The 19,806-nt window shown below is 41.1% G+C and overlaps 1 protein-coding gene across 3 annotated transcripts in view; it reads left to right on the forward strand.

The window, feature by feature from the left end:
- The window catches only part of LOC103465576 (nuclear receptor coactivator 3-like), a 51,274-nt gene that overhangs the window by 19,727 nt on the left and 11,741 nt on the right, over nucleotides 1–19,806 (forward strand). The window contains exons 2-11 of one of the 3 annotated variants that reach the window (XM_008410562.3): nucleotides 9,997–10,057; nucleotides 12,002–12,106; nucleotides 12,254–12,414; nucleotides 15,100–15,200; nucleotides 15,318–15,492; nucleotides 15,592–15,783; nucleotides 17,124–17,210; nucleotides 17,303–17,446; nucleotides 18,633–18,780; nucleotides 18,880–19,508. In XM_008410562.3, coding sequence (XP_008408784.2) covers nucleotides 12,021–12,106; nucleotides 12,254–12,414; nucleotides 15,100–15,200; nucleotides 15,318–15,492; nucleotides 15,592–15,783; nucleotides 17,124–17,210; nucleotides 17,303–17,446; nucleotides 18,633–18,780; nucleotides 18,880–19,508 — 1,723 coding nt within the window. In that variant the 5' untranslated portion in view covers nucleotides 9,997–10,057; nucleotides 12,002–12,020. Of the gene's footprint in view, nucleotides 1–9,996; nucleotides 10,058–11,311; nucleotides 11,859–12,001; nucleotides 12,107–12,253; nucleotides 12,415–15,099; nucleotides 15,201–15,317; nucleotides 15,493–15,591; nucleotides 15,784–17,123; nucleotides 17,211–17,302; nucleotides 17,447–18,632; nucleotides 18,781–18,879; nucleotides 19,509–19,806 lie in introns of those variants that run through there. The other 2 variants (XM_017305008.2, XM_008410563.3) reach the window with 2 other exon arrangements.

Consider the following 19,806-nt stretch of genomic DNA (forward strand, 5'->3'; position numbering starts at 1 on the left):
GTAGGGCTGCAACTAACGATTATTCTAGCATTCGATTAATCTACCGATTATTCTGACAATTTATTGATTAGTCAGGCAAAAAAAATGCCACATTCTGCAGAATTTACATTTAAAGCCTTTTATATAATTTTCTAAATAAATTAGAAGATGCACATTAACAAATAATTCAGTTCCCTTTTTAGATAAAAAAAAATATAGAAATTTAACTGCCTAAAATGCAATTACATACCATTTCTTTAATTAATCTGAAGCAGGTGAAGCTAAAACCATGCCACTTGTGGAGTTTTGGCTTAACATATTTACAGACATATTAAATGCATATTATATATATTTTGAACAGCTTTGGCTTAATTACTGCACTGAATATTTTTTTTTAGGAAAAAGTTTTTTTTCGTTTGAATACTCTCCTTAGCGATTAATCAATTACTAAATTACTAGTTGATTATTTTGCTAACCAATTAATCACAATTAATCAGATTAATCGTTTAAGTGCTAATTTTGCGATACTTCGCCACACAGGTGTTTTTTTTTTCCATTTTATGTGTTGTTCAAAATGTAAAGAAGCAGAAATGTTGTTCTATATTCTCAGTCACACCAAAAGCAAATAAATGCCCAGATATGCTGACATTTAATCTCTGCTTTGTCTTTGTAAGTGACAGCCTTGGCATTTAGTCATGTCCCTTACTGTCTGAATGATTCATTACCAGAAGAATCCCTAAAATGTAAAGATGATGCATCAACAATAGATGCTTGATGTGGCCATTTGAAAATAACTATAAAAAACATAAACCTAATGTTGGGTGACTAAATGTTTTTCTTCATCATACCATTTACTTCAGTTTACTGTAGTGACCAATTACCGTTTTTCCATGACAAAGTCTTAAGTCAGAGATTATAAAGGTTAAGAACCAAAGCAACTTTATAAGTGGTCTACCTGGAAAATCAGGTGATGAAGCTGACGTCATCCTGATGCATTTCAGAAACTCCTCAAGCCGTCAAGCTTTCTGAGAAACATAAAACTTTATCTAAAGCAAAAAACATGACATAAAAGTCCCTAGAGAAGCTAGATGATATGCATTTTATAGTATACTAATCACTTTGACTCATGTTTATTAGTGATTTTGAGAACATGTTATAGATTTAGTTAAAAATGTTGACACTGTTCCTTTCCTTTGCCTTTTCAACTTTTTTTTTCTTTTTTTTTTGCTGTTTAATAGTTTTTCTATTTATTCAGATTTGTCAAGCAAACATTTAAACTCTCCAACAAAGCAACATTTGTGATTTTTCACTGGTTTTTCTGTGGTTATTAAAAGTAGGATCGGCAGGAAAAACAACTTAATATGCTGCCACAACAGGTACGGCTTCTGCAGTATCTTAGCTTGCAATTATATATCGTTCTGCAGTTGTGGCTGAATTTGACTAAAATAGTTGTTGGTATATGTCAATTATATTTTAGATCTTCTCATTGAGCTTGAAATCACTCTCATCCATCCATCCATCCATCCATCCATCCATCCATCCATCCATCCATCCATCCATCCATCCATCCATCCATCCATCCATCCATCCATCCATCCATCCATCCATCCATCCATCCATCCATCCATCCATCCATCCATCCCTCCCTCCCTCCCTCCCTCCCATTTATTTACTTCCGCTTATCCGGGGTCTGGTCGCGGGGGCAGCAGCTTCAGAAGGGAGGCCCAGACTTCCCTCTCCCAGGCCACTTCTTCCAGCTTCTCCAGGGGAATCTCAAGGGGTTCCCAGGCCAGCCGAGAGACATAGTCCCTCCAGCGTGTCCTGGGTCTTCCCCGAGGCCTCTTCCCGGTGGGACATGCCCGGAACACCTCACCAGGAGACGTCCAGGAGGCATCCTGACCAGATGCCTGAGCCACCTCAACTGGCTCCTCTCGACGTGGAGGAGCAGCGGCTCTACTCTGAGTCCCTCCCGGATGGCCGAGCTTCTCACCCTATCTCTAAGGGAGAGCCCAGCCACCCTGCGGAGGAAACCCATTTCGGCCACTTGTATCTGGGATCTCGTTCTTTCGGTCATGACCCAAAGCTCATGACCATAGATGAGGGTGGGAACGTAGATTGACCGGTAAATCGAGAGCTTCGCTTTTTGACTCAGATCTCTCTTTACCATGACGGACCGGTACAGCGCCCGCTTCACGCCAGACGCTGCCCCATTCCGCCTGTCGATCTCCCGCTCCCTTCTTCCCTCATTCGTGAACAAGATCCCCAGATACTTAAACTCCTCCACTTGAGGCAGGACGAGCTCATCATTCCACTCTCATTTGCTCTTTTATTAATTTTAAAGAGCAAATGTTTGTTTCCCAAGTTTAAATGTACTTTCTCTTAATTATATATTTTAAAGAGAGAGCTTTTTTTTTGTCTCCGATGTGTATAATATTGCATGTATTAAACATACATAAACTTGTCAACAACAACATTTAGATGTTCACTCTTGTCTTTTTTGTTTAATTAGTGGTAGGGTTTTCTTCTGATATAATCTTCATCTGAAACATCCAGAGTAATATCTGGTCAGGTTCATATGGCTACAAAGAAATACAAAGAAATCTGCTGTAAACTGTCATCTCACTTCCACCGAGGATCTTTGCCAGGCTAGCAGCGCGCTAACGCTAGCTTGTTTCCTTGCCATATATTTGTAACTCTGGTGATTCATTTGATGTTTTCCTGAGGTGGAGGTGAATTTAAAGTGACCGAAGACAAGGACAGACATTTCAACTGGTTAATTAAATTATAAAAAATTGGTTTCCATATGTGACTTTCCTGTTACTGACCTACACTAACCCTACCCTTTCCCCCCCAATTTTTTTTTTTTTTTTTAGATAAAACCCACATCTGTGAGCTCTCGCCCTCATATTAACAAATTCCACATTGTTTGGAGTTTTGCAGTAGACACTGTGTCTTCTCCAGTTTCCAGCTGGTTTGATGCATATCATCCACTGACAAGGACCTAGTTCCTTTCAGACACACAGAGGGGAGAAAAAAATACTCTGACAAGGCCATATGATTCACTCCTCTGTCTTGATGCAATGCAATTTAGTGATTTATCAGGATAAACTATAATATTAGCTAAATGAGCTACCTTGATAAAATGATTATCTTCCTTGTCTAACAGTGCACTTTTGTTGGACATTACTTGTAAACAAAAAAAACCCAGTGAGGCTTATTACTGCCCAGCAGCAAGCAGATGTACTCATCAATCAATCAGCTTCTCAGCAGTGAGCAATAAACAGCATTTTCTATATTATTCATAACAAAACATAAAATTACCCTTCAGAAAGTTTTTTTATGTGACTTTTTGCTTTATGACTTCTTAAACATTCACTTCTATTGTAAAGTAGAAACAGAATTACTGTTATAATTGACAATGAGGAAATTCAACTGTGCTAAGAATTTAATATCTGGACTCCAAATTATCAAGGAGATGTATAAGCCCTCGTCCTCAGTAGCACTTTAAGGTAAATGACATCTGTAATTGTTTTGAAACAAACGTTCCTCATAGTTTTTGAAGCTGCTCCTCTGAGACAAGTCAGATTCAGGGTCCGGTAACGCTGTGAAAAAATTCATTTTTACCACATCTGCCATCTTTGACTTGTTCTTCCCGTTTGTGGCGCATGTCCCACCCATCCTCCTCCTCCTCCTCTTGCACCAGTTATTGTCTGCTTTCCAACAAAAGATACACATCACTAGAGGAAAACCCCATGAGCAGACATAATTTTGTGCGTCGTATTTCTAAATCGGTGTAGTCATTTTTCTACAAGTGGAAGGACGCGGAAACTGACACGTTTCAGTTGAATCTGCGAAACTGCATCTTATCGCGGTTGTGCTGCTGATGCATGCTCATCTTGCACGTGTGTGTGTTTAAATGAACATCCCCAGTGAATACCCATAACATTCCAGAAGCATGTGGAACACAGAATGTGGCAAAAATAATTATAGTAATAGGGGTAGATCTTGACCATTAATCCATCCTTCTACCTAACAAACAACGATGTGGACCACTAAAGCTACAGCAGATTCAGAATGGTTGTCCATTGTGTTTGTCGACTTATAAATTAAAGATTTAAGACCACAGCAGACTGTATAACAACAAAACTGAGATTAATTTAGATCACTTCTATGTGAATGATTCAGATAGCCGCATAAGATTCAGTAGGAAAGCTATTATTTTCTTGCCTATTACTCAGAATTGCTTCTTGTAAAATTTTAAATTCAAGTCCATTTTAAATTAGCCATTTTTATTCCTTCGTTAGTTCATGAACATAAAACCATTTATTTTCTCCTTATTTGTTAAAACTGGATCCGCTTTTGTTCCTACTCAAGTGTAGAAAACTCGTTGAGTCGTTCTCAAAGTTTGAAGCACCGTTCTGCTTTTTAGTCCGTAACAGTCCTGCATATTGGTCCCTATTTACGATGTCACGAGTAGTAAAGTTAAAGATGATAGCCCTGCAAATATAACTCCAACAAGTCGGGCCAACCAACGGAAACTCAACGTCGCTGTTTGGCTTCAGCAGAACCTGGAATCAAAGTAAAAATGTGCCTGCTAGCCAAGGTGGAGGCTGGGGGTTTGTGGAGGCCCTTTGTTCAGAGTCTGGATGGTTTTATGTTCCGCAGAAGGTGGAGAAGTTCTTTGAAGAAAAGAGGAAGTCATTCTTTTCTTTTGTTGGCTTTTTGCACTTGATCTCTCAGACTCCAGTTAGCGCCTTTTTTTTGTTGTTGCTTTATTACCTTGTCTGGGTTCTCCCTGTGTGTGGTGGTGGTTGTGGTAAATACATGATACTAAACTATTAAAGTAGGCCAGATGGCTTATAATTTAGTATGGGCTGCAAATATATCTTTGTTTTGGGGTATAATTTTTAAAATAAAGATCTTAATACATAAGCTGAATGTTCATTCTTGAGGGGATTGAGTCGTATATGTGTTCCCCAGATTGTGTGATCTTTGTTTTGGGTGGGCCAGTGTTTATTGTTGGGCCTGCCACTCTTTGTCCTGGGGAAGCTCAGATTGCAGGCTTTATTTAAGGCTCTTCAGGAATGTCCTTCTTTCTATTCTCGTCCTGACTGACTCAAACTCTTGCTGCTCCGGCCCTTGGCCAAATGACTAAAAATCAAATCGGACCATTTTGTAACAATATCTTGACGTGCAGCATCTGAATTTTTTTTCATCCTTGTCAGGTTAAGAGAAATACCAATGCCGTGTAGACCTTTAACACAGCAAGTTTGTGACTGTATGTTAACCAGCTAGCTGTCAAGCTGGGCCAAAAATACTGGCTAGCTAATACATTTGGCTGATTGCTATTTGTTGAATTGCAAATATTTTAGCACCCAAATGATGTCTAGTGGTTTATCAATCTGCTTGCTGCTCAGAAAATAATGAGCTCCAGGTGAGTCAGTAATGCTCTCAGCATGCAGCCCCTTTGAAACCAGCCAAGGCACCAAACAGCATTGGTCTGTCTCTACACTTGGATATTTGAAACCAATTAAAAAACAAGTACAAAAGTTGTAAGACTTGGTTTACAATTTGACCACCCAGTCAGTGTAGTAATGGAAAACCAAGCCACGAAATCTTTTGGAAGAAGTGTTGAACCAAAAAAGCAAACACGAGCCTAGAAAAAAGACGAAACCTCTCATCAAAGAAAGCTCCCGTATGAAGTTGTATCAAAATACATGTAAATAAAGACGGTTATCTGGATGGAATTGGAAACACTAAGTTGTATGGTTAATAAAGGGTTTAAATGGGAGTATTTAATATATTTTCTCAGTTGATAGAGCCATCTCTCTGTTGTAACAAGCTAACTCTGATGGCTAAGCCTAGAAAACGTACAATCTAAATGCACATTCCAGCGTAACGTAGCAGAGCTCATACGCAAAATTTTTAGAATCGATTTTTACTGTCACAGATTCCACTGAAGTGATGAAAACTCAGTTGGTACCTGCTAAATTCAAGTTTTCCTTATTTTTTTTACTGCATGTAGTGTAGTATAGACTAGATAAATCCCAGGTGTCACCTTCACTATGTTCTTTAGAGTTTTGTTTAACTGTTAGTTTAATGTACCGAGTTCACTTTTACTTTGAAATCTGACCTATTCCAGCTTTGACCAATTCTGACTTATTTTTCCATGGTGTATAACACAAATTAAGCGTCACAAGCACTTTTGATGGAGGCACTAGTTTTTAAATTTAGCAGCAAATTACAAAATGTTTCCAATTTTTCCATCAAAACATTTATCCATATATCCTTATTAGAATTTGTATTCATCTAAAAAATTCTATTGTTAAATTTATAGACTAAAAAGAGCAACACCTTTTGTCAGATTCCTCAGTGTCAATCACAAATGATGGCTGATCAGAGGAAGATTGGTCGGACTGGTTTTACCGGTGTTGATGAATTTTGCTGCCGGTTCTGTTGGCGTACACAGTTGTCTGCTGTTTTGCTGAGTCATCGCAAGGTAGCATTACTGGAAATCGTCCCGCTCAGAAAACTGCTGCTTCCTCAAACCTTGAAGGGAAAAAAAAACAAAGCAGTGTTATGACCTACAAGTAGCTACATTTTACTGAAAAGACACGTTGCAATATTTATGTATTTATGTGGAAAATAATCTGAGGCTTATTTGGTCCAGAAATGAAACCGTCTGATCCGATGTTTTTGGCGCGGTATCAAGCAGCAAAGACCCAGATCACCTATTGGAGAAGTCCAATCTAAAAAGGATTGTTTTGTGGCTCGGTATGCATGAATCATGACGCAAATTTAAACAACATTTTTATCTTTTACTCTTTAAATGAGAGGATCTGACATTCCAAACGCCTATTTTTGTACAAGACGTAATAATCTACAGTATAATGAGATTCTATCAGTAAAGTAAATGTTTTTCACGTTCTGTGGTATTTCAATATAGCAGCTTTAGTTTCCTTATTAAGGTGGTTTTCTTGAATAGAGTTGAGCTCAGTGCAGTGTCTCCTTTCTCTGCCCCTCCCCCTACCTGTCTCTCCCTCCTCCCTCCTGTCTTTTTATTTCTAATTCTAACCAGTCAGCTTGACTCCTCCTCTCCCTCCTGCACTGCATAATCACACAGTGCTTAAACCTCCTGGTCTGAATTACACTTTAGTTCTAGAGCTTACTAATGCATGCTGACTGTGTGTCTCTGCCAGGACACTAAAATAACATCACTGATCAAAATAAGTAATAATGTGTGAGTACAAACCAAATAGTCTTTGAACAGATGATAGAAAAATGGAATGGAAAAAGGGGGAGTGTGATGCTTTTCTGTGTTTTTTTTTTTTTTTTTTTTTAATTATTCAACAGCAGCATTAGCTCGGTTGCAGTCTTGTGTTTAGGGCTGATGTGATCAGTGGTCTGTGGTTGGTCGGGGGGGGGGGGAGAGAGATCACACTTAGACACACACACACAAAGACTGAGGGTGGGAGCAGCTTGTAATTCACACTCCATCTGGCTACGATGGCTGCGAGGCGAATATCGAGGCTAAAACCAAATGGTTACGTCACAAGGATTTTTTCCTCTTTTTGGTTTCTACTGTAATTTATATATAGCTGCTACTTTGGTAGGAAAGTTAAAAGGTCATTGTCTTATTTTTGAACTTGCATTGTTAAAGTGACTCTATTGTAGGTATATTTTTAGAGCTCTGCCTGCAGGTCAAAATTATTCAAGTTCATGATGAAACCCAACTATTCTGGTTTCGTCTAAGGTTTAAAACAACAACCCCAAGCGAAGATGCATATTTGGGATTTTGCGTGCCATTTTATGATCTTTCTTCTTTAGAAAAAGCTTGAACCTACTGATCTAAGCTAATACAGATTTTGTTTCAATAAATATAATTTGAAAACAGAATTGAACCTATTTTCCTAGGCGTCCTTCGGTAAGCAGTCATTAATTATTTAGATTTGGAGCAGAGGGGCTGCCATTCCATTTGTGGGAAAGAGCGGTCGCTGTTTAAACTGGGTTGTACTTTGGTAGAACAGACAAAAGATAAGTGTTGACATTTTTAAAGTGAGTTAATTCCACTCAATTCAAAAATACTTCATTTAATCCCAGAGATTAAATAATTGAGTTTATCTGATAAATGTACTATTCTATATTAGCAACCTTTGTACTTTGAAGCACTAACATTGCAAAGAAAAAAAGCTCTCTCTGTGTATTGAAGAGAATTATAAAGCTATAGCTTAACTCCAGAATGTTCCTTAACAGGTTGAAAGGTTAAATGGATAATACAGAGCAACTTTAACCTCATCTTCTTTTCTGTTTACATCTAGATACAAATATATGTTGAGTCTTCTTCCCTCATTTAACTGTGTGAAGTGGAGAATTGACTGATGGGGAGAGAAAATGTATTTTTTTATATTGATAATTGACCAGTTTTGGTCACTAGCCAATTTCCTGGCGCATCTATCATTGAGTGACACCAGTTTGGGATGCACGTTTTATGCCAGCACTTGGCTTTCAACTTTAAAGAGTAACTAAACCCCAAATCAACTTTATTCCACAGATAAACCTTGTGAATTGGTCCTTGCGGGTGCTATCTTTACTTTTTCTATGTACATTTTCATACAAACTTGTTTAATTCGGTGATATTTGACCTAAAACTGTCTTAGTGCTGCCCTCTTCAGGTTCAAGGGTGGCTACTGCAGTTGAATTTTCCTGTCGGGTACAAACTCTACAGCTTCGTCGATGTCAGAGTTGAGACTGACTACCGTGCGTAGGAAACAGAAGGTGCTCACGACAGCATTCGCTTCTCGCTCAGTCAGGACCGTACCTGCAGAGCAGTTGATGAACGTTCTTCTCCAACAGCAGAGAAGAAAGATACTAGATTTGTCGCTGGTCGCTTATTTTGGGAGAAGAAAAATAGCTAGAGGAGTTTGAAAAGTACTGCAGGGTCTAAGTTTGCAACAGTGGTGTCCTTTGTCTTGGCCACACCCCTGTTCAACCTTCTCCTCTCATCCCCACTTTTGGCGGGGAATGTTCCGTGGCTCCGCCCACTTTGGGATTTTTCAAAAAACTGTATGCTTACACTTTTACTATGAGATTAGTTACACTCCAAAGCTCTTATAAAATTTAATTGTATCAGAAGCAAAAGAATATTTCATTTGTTAAAGTACTCTTTAATGTTCTAACTTTATGTATTCAAAAATCTCCAGAAAGTTTAATGATGATGTTTTGATAATCATCAAAGCAGAAAACTATCAACTATTTTTGCCAGATAAATTGTAAAAGTAGTTTTTTTTTTTTTGTTAAACTGATGAAGGCCAATCATCAGCCAATAGGAATCACAAAGCATTGTGAAAGTATGAACATTTACAAATAGTCATTAGTGACGCTACAGCCGCACGTTTCAGTTTGTTTCATTGTGATAGACTTGCACAAACTTGCACCTAATTAACAAATGGAGGCAAAAATAATTTTTGTAAATAATTTAAAAATAAAAATATCTATGTAGCCTCACTTTGATGCACCTTAATAAAATTCACCTTAACTAAATGCATTTTGGCTCTCAGCACCTAACTGTTAAGTAAGAATGTATCTGTATGCAATTTAATCCCACAGACAAAATATTGCAATTATTTAAATGCACTAAAGTTTATGGTTTCTTTACAGGACAGCATGTGTGAGAACTGTAGGGGTTTAGATACGTTTTCAATGCACTTTACATTAGGCAGGAGTATTGGTCAGGAATGGCAGGGAAGCAGACTGATAAAGAGAATATGTAAATGGGGTGGATGGGTGGCAGCATTTCCAGGAAAGGGAAGTGATGACGCTGTGGAACACACTGAGGGGAGAACGCAAACAGGATGCTATCTGCTGCAACTTCCTGTGCAATTTTAGAAATGAGTGCTTTCCCATGAATCTCTGAATGGATAAATATATGAGGAGCTGCAGCCCTGCTGACGTGCTGAGGCACCCAGGCCTTCGCATAGCGCCACAGTTCATAACTTTAATCTCTTCTTCTGTTCTCAGGAGATGTTGAGAAGTGACGCAGACCCTGAGTGGAGTTTGACTGGGGCTCATTCTGCCTGAGGTGAGCCTGTAGTCAGTACTGAACTGAGCAAATCACCCACCTCTGATCTCAGCCCCCGGTGGGGCAATCCATGAGAGTTTCAAAACATTTTGATCATCCACTCGTTATCTGCAGCAGATTTGTGTTTACCTGAAGCTTGTCATGCAGCAGATTTTATTCTTGTTAGGTTAAAAACAACAAAAAAAGTGTTTGCCATCTTATTAAGTGTGTTTAGACCCAGTTGAAGTTTTTTTGTGCGCTGTCTCCCTTTCTCTCGAGGCTGCAAATTGATCAATTTTCACGTCAAACAATCTCCTAAACAAGATCCCGTGACTGCACTTGTTTCATAAATGTGACCCTGTTTTCAAAGTCCGCTTCCTTATAGCGCCGCTCCAAAACGCTCGCTGTCAAAGCCCGAACGCGTGAGCCTGACCGAGGGATGACGTCATCTCTTTCTGCCGCTGCAGAGGTGAAACCAGGAAGGGAGAAGATCGGCGGGTTGAGAGGCGTTGAGGGGCGGAAAGCAGGGCAGCCGAGAGTCGCAGACAAAAACATGACAAGCACTTTTAGAGAGAAAGAGAGAGAGAGGTTGGAGGGCGCTGAAAGGTAGACGAGACGTGCAGCAGGAGATGCAGATTTATGACGCGGAGCGCACGTCTGAAAGACTTGGTGTAGTTGTTGTATTTGGAGCACTGGTAGGTGACGGGGCGGCATGTCCTAGCCTGCAAATGTAGAGCTGGTGTTGCATAATAGTTCCTATCCATCCTACAGTATTCCTCTCCGGAATGAGCTCACTCACTGTAGACGGAAAGAAATCCACCTTTGGAAGGTTTTCTTTCTTGTTTTTTATGTCGAACGATCCGTTTGTAAAGTGTCATGCAACAACCCTGCACTGCAAAAACACAGAATCTTGCAGAGTATTTTTGTTTACTTTCTAAAGGAGATATGTAGGAGCTTGGTTTAACTCAATAATCTCTTAATGTTGATGGAAAAAGCACTAGTTCCTTATATCATGGGAGAATGATCTTATAAGTGAAATAAGCAAGATTAAGGAGTACTTGTTTCATAACACCACAAGAAACTCCATAAAAATCCTTGGTAAGATTCAGTGTTTTTGCAGTGCGTGCGCTGTTCTGGGTGGGAATCGGAAAGAGCGGTGACCTTAGTAGCTGGCTACAGGGGTTTCCTCTAATGTGAACTCTGTGGGGTCAGACGCAGGGCAATGCCAGAGCAAGAAAACAAGGGCAGGGTCCTGAAGCAGGGAGGAGTTGAGAGGGAAGTTAAAATTATTGGAGGAAAAGTAGAAGCAGACTGCAGGGATAATTTTCTTGTTAGTAATTGGAGTGTCTCTCTGGGTACTTTCAAGTCTTCACATCTCGTTCACTGCTCAGGAAGTTGGACAAAGAAAGCTAGCTGGTGAATATGTGTGTGTTGCTGCCCGTCTCTTCTTCTTTTTCTTTTTTTCTTGTTTTGTTTTCTCTACCCCCTCATAGTACAGCGACATGTCTGAGCATGCGGCTCTGAGCATGCGAGTGTGGTTGGTGTGAGCAGTGTGTGCGTACGTGTGCCTCCGCCGCCGCCGCTGTTGCTAACAGAGAGGTAGCGGGTAGGCTGGCTGAACGCAGGATGACCCATCTCCCCCGAGGCTTCAAATCACTACATCATCATCAGTCCCTCCGTGCAGTGGAACAGATGAGATTTCACTCCCATCAAACATGGAAGCACAGAGTGAGAGGCTGCTCCACCAAACGGATAGTCTGTCTGGATAACACCGTAGAAAACTGCGATCTAATGTTCCCATGAAAAGTCAGCTGATCGATAGGTGACGTGTTCAGAAATAAAATCGCATCCAAGTAATCTCATCCAATTCACGGCGATTGGGCGGCACCGCACGTGAAACAAACATGTCGGCACGCTTGGTTTGTGTTTTCATTGATCACATTGCCTGGTTTGTGTGCGTTCCAGGTGCTGATATGTTCTGAAGATGAGTGGCGTAGGAGACAACTCGTTAGAGCCGCTGTGCTCCGACCGCAAACGCAAGCTGTCCAGCTGCGACACGCCGGGTCTGGGGTGAGTGCGAGATCCCCGGCGTCGGAACGGCTTCAAATGTCCGCCGCTCTCGGAACGTCCTCACGCCCCCCACACTCCCACCCCGCGTGGAGGCGAGGTCGCCATGGCAACGTGTCTAAACCTTCCTTACCTTCCCCTCCCCGGCAGGTGTGACAAGCGTCGGAGGGAGCAGGAGAGCAAATACATCGAAGAGCTGGCGGAGCTCATCTCCGCCAACCTCTCCAACATCGACAGCTTCAACGTCAAGCCTGACAAATGTGCCATTCTCAAGGAAACCGTGAGGCAGATCAGGCAAATAAAAGAGCAAGGTACAGACGCCTCTGCACAAATTAGTCGCCTGTGTACATTTTAAGTGAGAGAAAGCACATGAAAAAAGTATGACTTGCTTTTATTTCCCCCCTCCTTTAAAATGTTGTTTTTATTTTGTATTATTTCAAGGGACAACAGCGTATTTAGGCAAATCAAGTTTATTTGTATCACATATTTCAGTAACAATGTTTGTCAAAGTGCTTTAGTTTAGACCAGAAAGACATAAGACAGCGACCAATTAGGAAACGGGTAATAAACGTTACATTTTATCAATTGCCACCATCAAAATCATCAAGTAAATACACATCAAGTGTGTTAATGTGCCTAATCAGAGGCAATTTGAAACAGTTGTGTTTTTAGCCTTGATTTAAAAGAACTCAGTGTTTCGGCATCCTTGCAGTTTCCTGGCAGTTTGTTTACAATAAAAAATGTGCAGCAGTGCATCGATTTCCTTTGTTTTGGGCGATCGACTGATACTGATGCATGTGAAGCCGAACTTATCCAATATCCAAAGGTAATGGGCGGTTAGATGTGGTCACTGCAATGTTGCGGACTTTGCAACTTTGTCACCATTTTTAGTGACTTTTTGGATCAAACCAAACAATATTGGCAGATGAGACTTTCCAAAGATTAGGGATTGGTCAGAAAACTTCAATCGGTGTACGACTAAAAATAGGGGAAAAAAAAATCAAGCTTAGTAGTATATTATGAAAACAATAAAACAAAGTCTTTGACTGCCTCGATCCAGGATCTAAATGGTATAACTAAGCGTGTTGTGCAGTTGGTCTCCTCTGGTTTCAAGTCGGGTCGGAGGAATTTAACAGTCGTCTCCAGCAAGTCGCCCTGAGGGAAAAAGGTTGATTTGTAAACAGTGGATAAAGTTAGGCTTAAGGACAGATGACGCCGGTGATGAAGTGCGGTGCGAGGTTGATGGCCGGGGCACTTCACGGCAGCGTCCAGTCGGGCTGTTTGTATTGCCTGGGGTAAATGAACACCAGTAATTGAAACCAGTCCTTGGTTCTCATGGCCTGAGGCTGTTGTTGGTGACAGCGTGCATCTGGTAGGGCCAAACTGTGCCTCTCGCCTTAAAACCAATGACAACAGAGACACTAATATGTTGTTTTTAACCCAAATGTCATTTTGCGATTGTTTTCACTTTAGGAATTAGAAACGAACTTTTGTCGCTAATTTTTTAATCTCTGGTTTCTGTTTAACTTTGTCCCGGTGATCTTATTTTTTCTTAAAATACATACTAGAAGAAGTCATAAGGATAGCATTCAAAGTATTCTTGAGCTCTCCTGCCATCATTAGTTATTTATCTTGGCGACCAGATGACACGTCACAGGACGTTACTGCGAGCATTGCTGATGCATCATTCTCAGTATGTGTTCTCTCAAGAATGTGGAGCCTTACTTCTACTTCAGGATTTCCAAAAATCCAGCATTTTACACAGCAGACAGTCTGGAACCTCCAAGGGATTAAATTGAGCAACTTTGCAGCACTCTGTACTCCCTAATACAGCCTGATGAAGATGCCTCAACAGATCGCAGAAAATTCAGAAGCTTTCTGCATCTTTCCTCTTGTTTCATTCTTATGCAGAAATGCTAAGATTATCTCACTTCCAACCACAGGGTCAGCACACTGCATGGATTGCATGTGCATCCTCGAAGGACTTACTTAGTGTGGTGTGTCCACTGATGTGAACAATGATTTTTATTTATTCATTTATTTACTTTTTTTTTAGTTACCCCTAAAAAAGAGTATTGACCAGTATTTTCCTTGTTGCTGGTCAAGGAAAATAAAGCTTTTTTCTGCAGTTCTAGTTAACCCAGGCCAGTATGAGATTCTTAACAAAAGTAATTTCTCTTGTATATAACAAACAGCTGTTTATTTGTTTTGGTTTTTGTCTTGTGAGACAGACCTTTCAACCCACTGGCCAGCAGTGTGCAGTAACAAGTGAGGGAGGGGCATCCAGAAAAGCAGAAGTTCCTCCGATACTCTTTCTGGCACCTTAAACATAGGAACAGCATGTCTGTGGTATAGAAATCGAATTGGTTCGAAACCTCAGCTTACGCCGATACCGTCACTGACCCGATCTTGATTTCTTGTCTGAATTCATTAAATGGTTATTGACAGACAAGTCTTTCCTTTTATACGTTTTACCCTGATTATCTGTGGAGGTAAAGGCAAGCAGTCGCATCCGGAGGGTCAGTTTGTTGTGCAGTCAGGTTGCCATAGTGACAGAATAAAGCAGGATGACATTTCTCCCTCTTTCTTTCAAATGTATTTTTTTTTATTGACTCTTCAACACACCTGTGCTCACATCCTAGCTCTTTGGAAGATCTACAAATATATATATATGTATGTGTGTATGCATACATACACAGTGTTGTTCTGCTTCACATCTGCTGTAGAGTCATGCTCTACAGATGACCCTGCTATATGGGGTGGTATCTATTAAAGACTCAAGCATGTGGTGATTTTAAAAATAGAAAGGCATGCAGGCCGACCACGCACAGAGGAATTGTGCTTCCCTCTGGCGGCCACTTTTGGGATTTTATAAAATAAGGAAAGTAGCTCCTACCATTCCATTCAAGATGAATAATAGAAATTATTAGTTTGAAAGGTTTCACACTGAACATTGTGCCTTTACTGCTCTCTTTGTGTGTCTCCTGTCTCTCTAGGAAAGAGCTCTTGCAATGACGACGATGTGCAGAAAGCAGACGTGTCCTCTACTGGTCAGGGGGTCATTGACAAGGACCATCTGGGGCCCCTGCTCCTGCAGGTCAGTTGACGCTGATGATCTCTCCCCCCCACCCCGATGCAACGGGCCACTTGGCACGTTTTAAAATAAGTTGCCAAGAATAAATGTCGTCGTTGTTGTCGTCGTCGCTGCTTTCAGGCGCTGGACGGCTTTCTGTTTGTGGTCAACCGAGAGGGCAGCATCGTGTTCGTGTCCGACAACGTGACGCAATACCTGCAGTACAAGCAGGAGGAGCTGATAAACACCAGCGTGTACAACATCATCCACGATGAGGACAGGGACGAGTTTCGCCGGAACCTGCCCAAGTCTAGTGGTGAGGCTCCTACCGACACAAAGACGCTGGATGCAGGATGTTGCCTCATCAGTGTCGCTCACCCACTTTACCCTGCTGCCTCTTTCTCTCTCTTCAAAGCACCAAACGGGGCACCCTGGGGTGGAGATGTGCCCCAACAGAAAAGCCGGACCTTTAGCTGTCGTATGCTGGTGAACCTGGTTTATGGTCAGAGTCACGGGTTGCCTGAAGAGAGGCCAGGCAACCAGCGTTACGAGACGATGCAGTGCTTTGCTCTCACTCAGCCTCGAGCCATGATGGAGGAGGGAGATGGTAATTATTGTTCCCAGCTTTGAATGTTTAAGGGTTCATATGCTCTGCAGGGTTTTCTCTAGGATTTCTTTTTTTAAACCGTGGTGGTGGGCTGTCTGAACTCTTGACACCACTCTGTGGACAATTCAAATTTCCTTTAAGACAAAAAGAGAAATCTTCTCATTAAACTTGCTCTTGTTCTTAGCTCATATTTTTTTGTTTAGCTAAGCCAAATTTGCGTATCTTGTTGCTCTGTTTGTAATTTATTTATTGGGTTTGTTTTATCAAAACAAGTCTCTCTTGCAAAGGAGAGCTTGGATCTCAACAAGACAACCTGTATAGATAATAAGAGAAATAAAAAAATAATAGTAATAAAATGGAGCCTTGAAATCATATTTCAAATATTATGCCAGATAAAGGCTAAACTGTATTAACTAACTATATTACAGGCGTTCAAATTTGTAACAGATGTTGACATTAGGGTTGTTTTCAAAGGCTTGGACTAAAAATCTTCCTTGGGTATCTTTCTGTCACCTTTTCTCTCCATCTGTTGTCTCTATTCTTCCTTCACTCCAGAGAACAGCGCTTTGCACAGTAGCCAGCTTCAAAATTAACATTTCACGATATTTAAATTAATTTTAAACTCTGATTACATTTAATATAAGTCTGAAAATACAGACTATAAATATGTGTTTATATGCAGCTCTGGCCCACTGCACTGAACCCCTTTGAAAACCTCATGGTTCTGATTTCTGAGCTCCTCCTGAGTTAAACGTTTCAAATACTAATACGACGATTCAAATGTTTCAATTTAAAACATTAGTATTGTCGTTTCTAAATGAATATGAACTTGTTTTCTTTGCATTATTTGAAGTCTGAAAGCATTACATCTTTATTGTTATTTTTGACCATTTCTCATTTTCTGGAAATAAATAAAAAAAATTTGCTTGGAAGTTCGGAGGCATGCTGTCAGCCGTTCATAGAGTAAAAGAACAATGTTGGTTTTACTCAAACATTTACCTATAAAAAGAAAAATCATAGAAACTGATCAGTTTAGGTGGTCTCTTAAATTTTTTAGAGCTGTATATCTGCTTCACATTGTTTTAACATGTATAAAAAAAAAAAACGTCATTCTTAAGGTGTCTTGGCTTTTATTTTGCTGTTGCAGTACGCCACAATCAAGTACATGTAGATTATTTAGATCCATATGTTTTTGTTCAATCACTGAATTTTGGGGTTGTTTTTTTCAGTGCTCTTGTTTTTGCAGAATCTAAATTGTATGTCACATCCTGGAGTTATCATCGAACCTGGAGCTGCAGTTCAGTCCGACTGGGTCTAACCCGGCTTGCCTCTTTCCTCAGATTTACAGTCGTGTATGATCTGCGTAGCGCGGCGAATCACGGCGGTTGAGAGGACGGAGAGATTCAGCACTCGCCATGAGCTCTCTGGTAAGCGTGCACGGCATTGTGTCGAACAGATGCGCGCATCTGCTGAAAGTCGAGCCAGAGTTGAACTTTTAACTGTGCATCTTCTGTTGCAGGTAAGCTGATTGAAATTGAACATCAGAGCGCTCTGCACACCTCGATGCTGCCGGGGTGGGAAGACCTGGTGCGGCGCTGCATGCAGATGTTTCTTAACAGGAGCGAAGGACAGCCGTGGTCGTACAAACGCCACTATCAGGACGGTATGTTGTTAGGCTCCTGGCTCGTTGGCAATCAAACCTTATCACAGTAAAATGTTTCCATGTTTTTGCATTTGCGAAACAAGGCTGCCTACATGTTGCTTACAATTTGAAACTTAACAGCAGTGGGCAGGGTTTTTCTACAGAGGACCAATAAATTTCAAACCTTATGTTTCTTATTGTATCTAAGTCTTTACAATCTGGTGGTTCTTATGTACTTTGAATCTTCTTTTGGCATTTTAAAAGTTTAAAACTGAGGTGTGACAACTTTTTGTCATGTGGGCCACATTTGCACTCCATTAGTCCTTTGTGATATGAATACTCATCTTCGCATGCCCCAGGTGTGCTGGAGTTTACCAGAAGGGTCAGAGGAAAAAGGTGTGGAATAAAATAAAACGGATCAGGTGGGAAAACTTGTTGGCAGAAGAACTGCGTCCCTGGAAGAACCCAGCCATTGTTAAGAGAAAACCAGAAGAACACCTGTTTAAAGTTGAATGGAGGAAAATTAACATGGAAAGCATCCTCAGGGTGTCTGCAAATCCTTAAAAAGTCTTAATATATCTCAAATTAGAACCTTAAAAAGTCTTAAACTAATTACAAAATGTGAGTTAGCATTTAATACGTTAATCAGATCTTAAATTTTGTCGTGACATGACTATATAACTGGTACATGTAGGTTTTTTTCTCTGTCAGGTAAAAGTTTGAGTTGCACACAGACGTCTTCATCGCTTCCTGCAACTCAAGGCAGTCGAGGCTACCGCTAACCAACTCCTAATATGCGCTTGCTAGCTAGAAATTTTTGCTGTGCTTTATTGTAATACAACAGGAGACCTCAGCCATCCCCTATATTTATAGATTTTGTGGTCTTAAATATAATTCATTGTGGCATTAAAAAAATATTTAGAAGTCTTAAGTTTGACTTGCTGAAATCTGCAGATACGGTGATCTTGCTTTCATTCCCCACTCATCACTATTCTTCCTAATTATGCACAACCTGGAAGCGATCTATTTGAAAAAAACTTTACAGGGACATTTTGTCTTGTTACAGCAACAAAATATCAGAGATCTTCGACTCTACCTTTGTCAGGCACTGTAGTTGATGATTCATAAAATCAACATTCTGTTTAAAATTTGGTTACTGTTTTTTTTTTAATGGGGCTTTTTATCACTTTTTTTCCCCCTGCTCTAGCTTTCCACAACGGACACTCAGAGACGCCTCTCTATCGCTTCTCCCTCTCTGACGGGACGCCAGTCACCGCCCGGACACGGACCGAGCTCTGCAGGAATCCCAACACGAATGAGCCGCTCTCTTTCCTCTCCACTCACCTGCTGCAAAGGTAGAAATGCTTTAGCAATGGAAAAGAAAACCACAGTTGCACCAAACATTGATATTCCTAGAACATTTGTTCCTCGTTTTGATTGTCGGTTCTCTGCAGGGAGCACAGTGCTTATCGCGGCGCACAGAGCGGCCCCATGAGGCCTCAAAACATGGGCGTGAACAACCCCAGCCAGCAGATGAACATGGGTCCAGGGGGGAACATGGGCATGAACAGGGGCTACGGCATGGTGGAACACGGCAACATGCCGCAAAGAGGAGGCCCCCCGTACTCCGTCGGCGGCCGCATGAATCCCATGAACCAGATGAACCACATGCACCAGATGAATCAAATGAATCCCATGCATCAGATGAACAACATGGGTCAGATGAATCAGATGAATTCCATGCATTCGATGAACACAATGAATCAAATGGGGTCCATGAACCAGATGAATCCGATGGGCCATCACGGCATGCAGCAGCAGCACCAGCAGCAGCAGCAGCAGCAGCAGCAGCACCAGCACCACCAGCAGCAGCAGCACCAGCAGCAGCAGCAGCACCACCACCAGCAGCAGCAGCACCAGCAGCAGCAGCAGATGAGCCAGTTCCATGGAGGTGGAGCGTACGGGATGGGTATGACCAGTCCCACTCAAGCCAGTCCAGGGATCAACGGGCCACACAACGTCATGGGTTCACCCAGAGTCCGAGGAAGCCCCAAGACGGGCGCCAGTCCCTTCTCTCCTGGAGGTATCGCTGAAATTTTCAGTCAACTATGAGTTAATACAGTCGCTAAACATGGATTTCAAAGCGGACCTATGATGCAAAATTCCCTTTCTGCGTGTTTTTGTACTTCCATTTGGAACTCTAGCACATTTGGTCAGTTACCTGGGATTTCCAGCTGTATGTAGACAAGTGTTGTTGACAGTAATGAAGAACATGTTCATGCATTCACACAAAGAACATAACTGCTTGGCTTCCTTTTATTTTTAAACCGTGTTTCTATCAACGTTTTTTCTTTCTTTCTTTTTTTCCCCTTTTGAAGTAC

The sequence above is a fragment of the Poecilia reticulata genome, chromosome 5, assembly GCF_904066995.2.
Source record: "Poecilia reticulata chromosome 5, P_reticulata-male-v2, whole genome shotgun sequence".
NCBI classification, from domain to species: domain Eukaryota; kingdom Metazoa; phylum Chordata; class Actinopteri; order Cyprinodontiformes; family Poeciliidae; genus Poecilia; species Poecilia reticulata.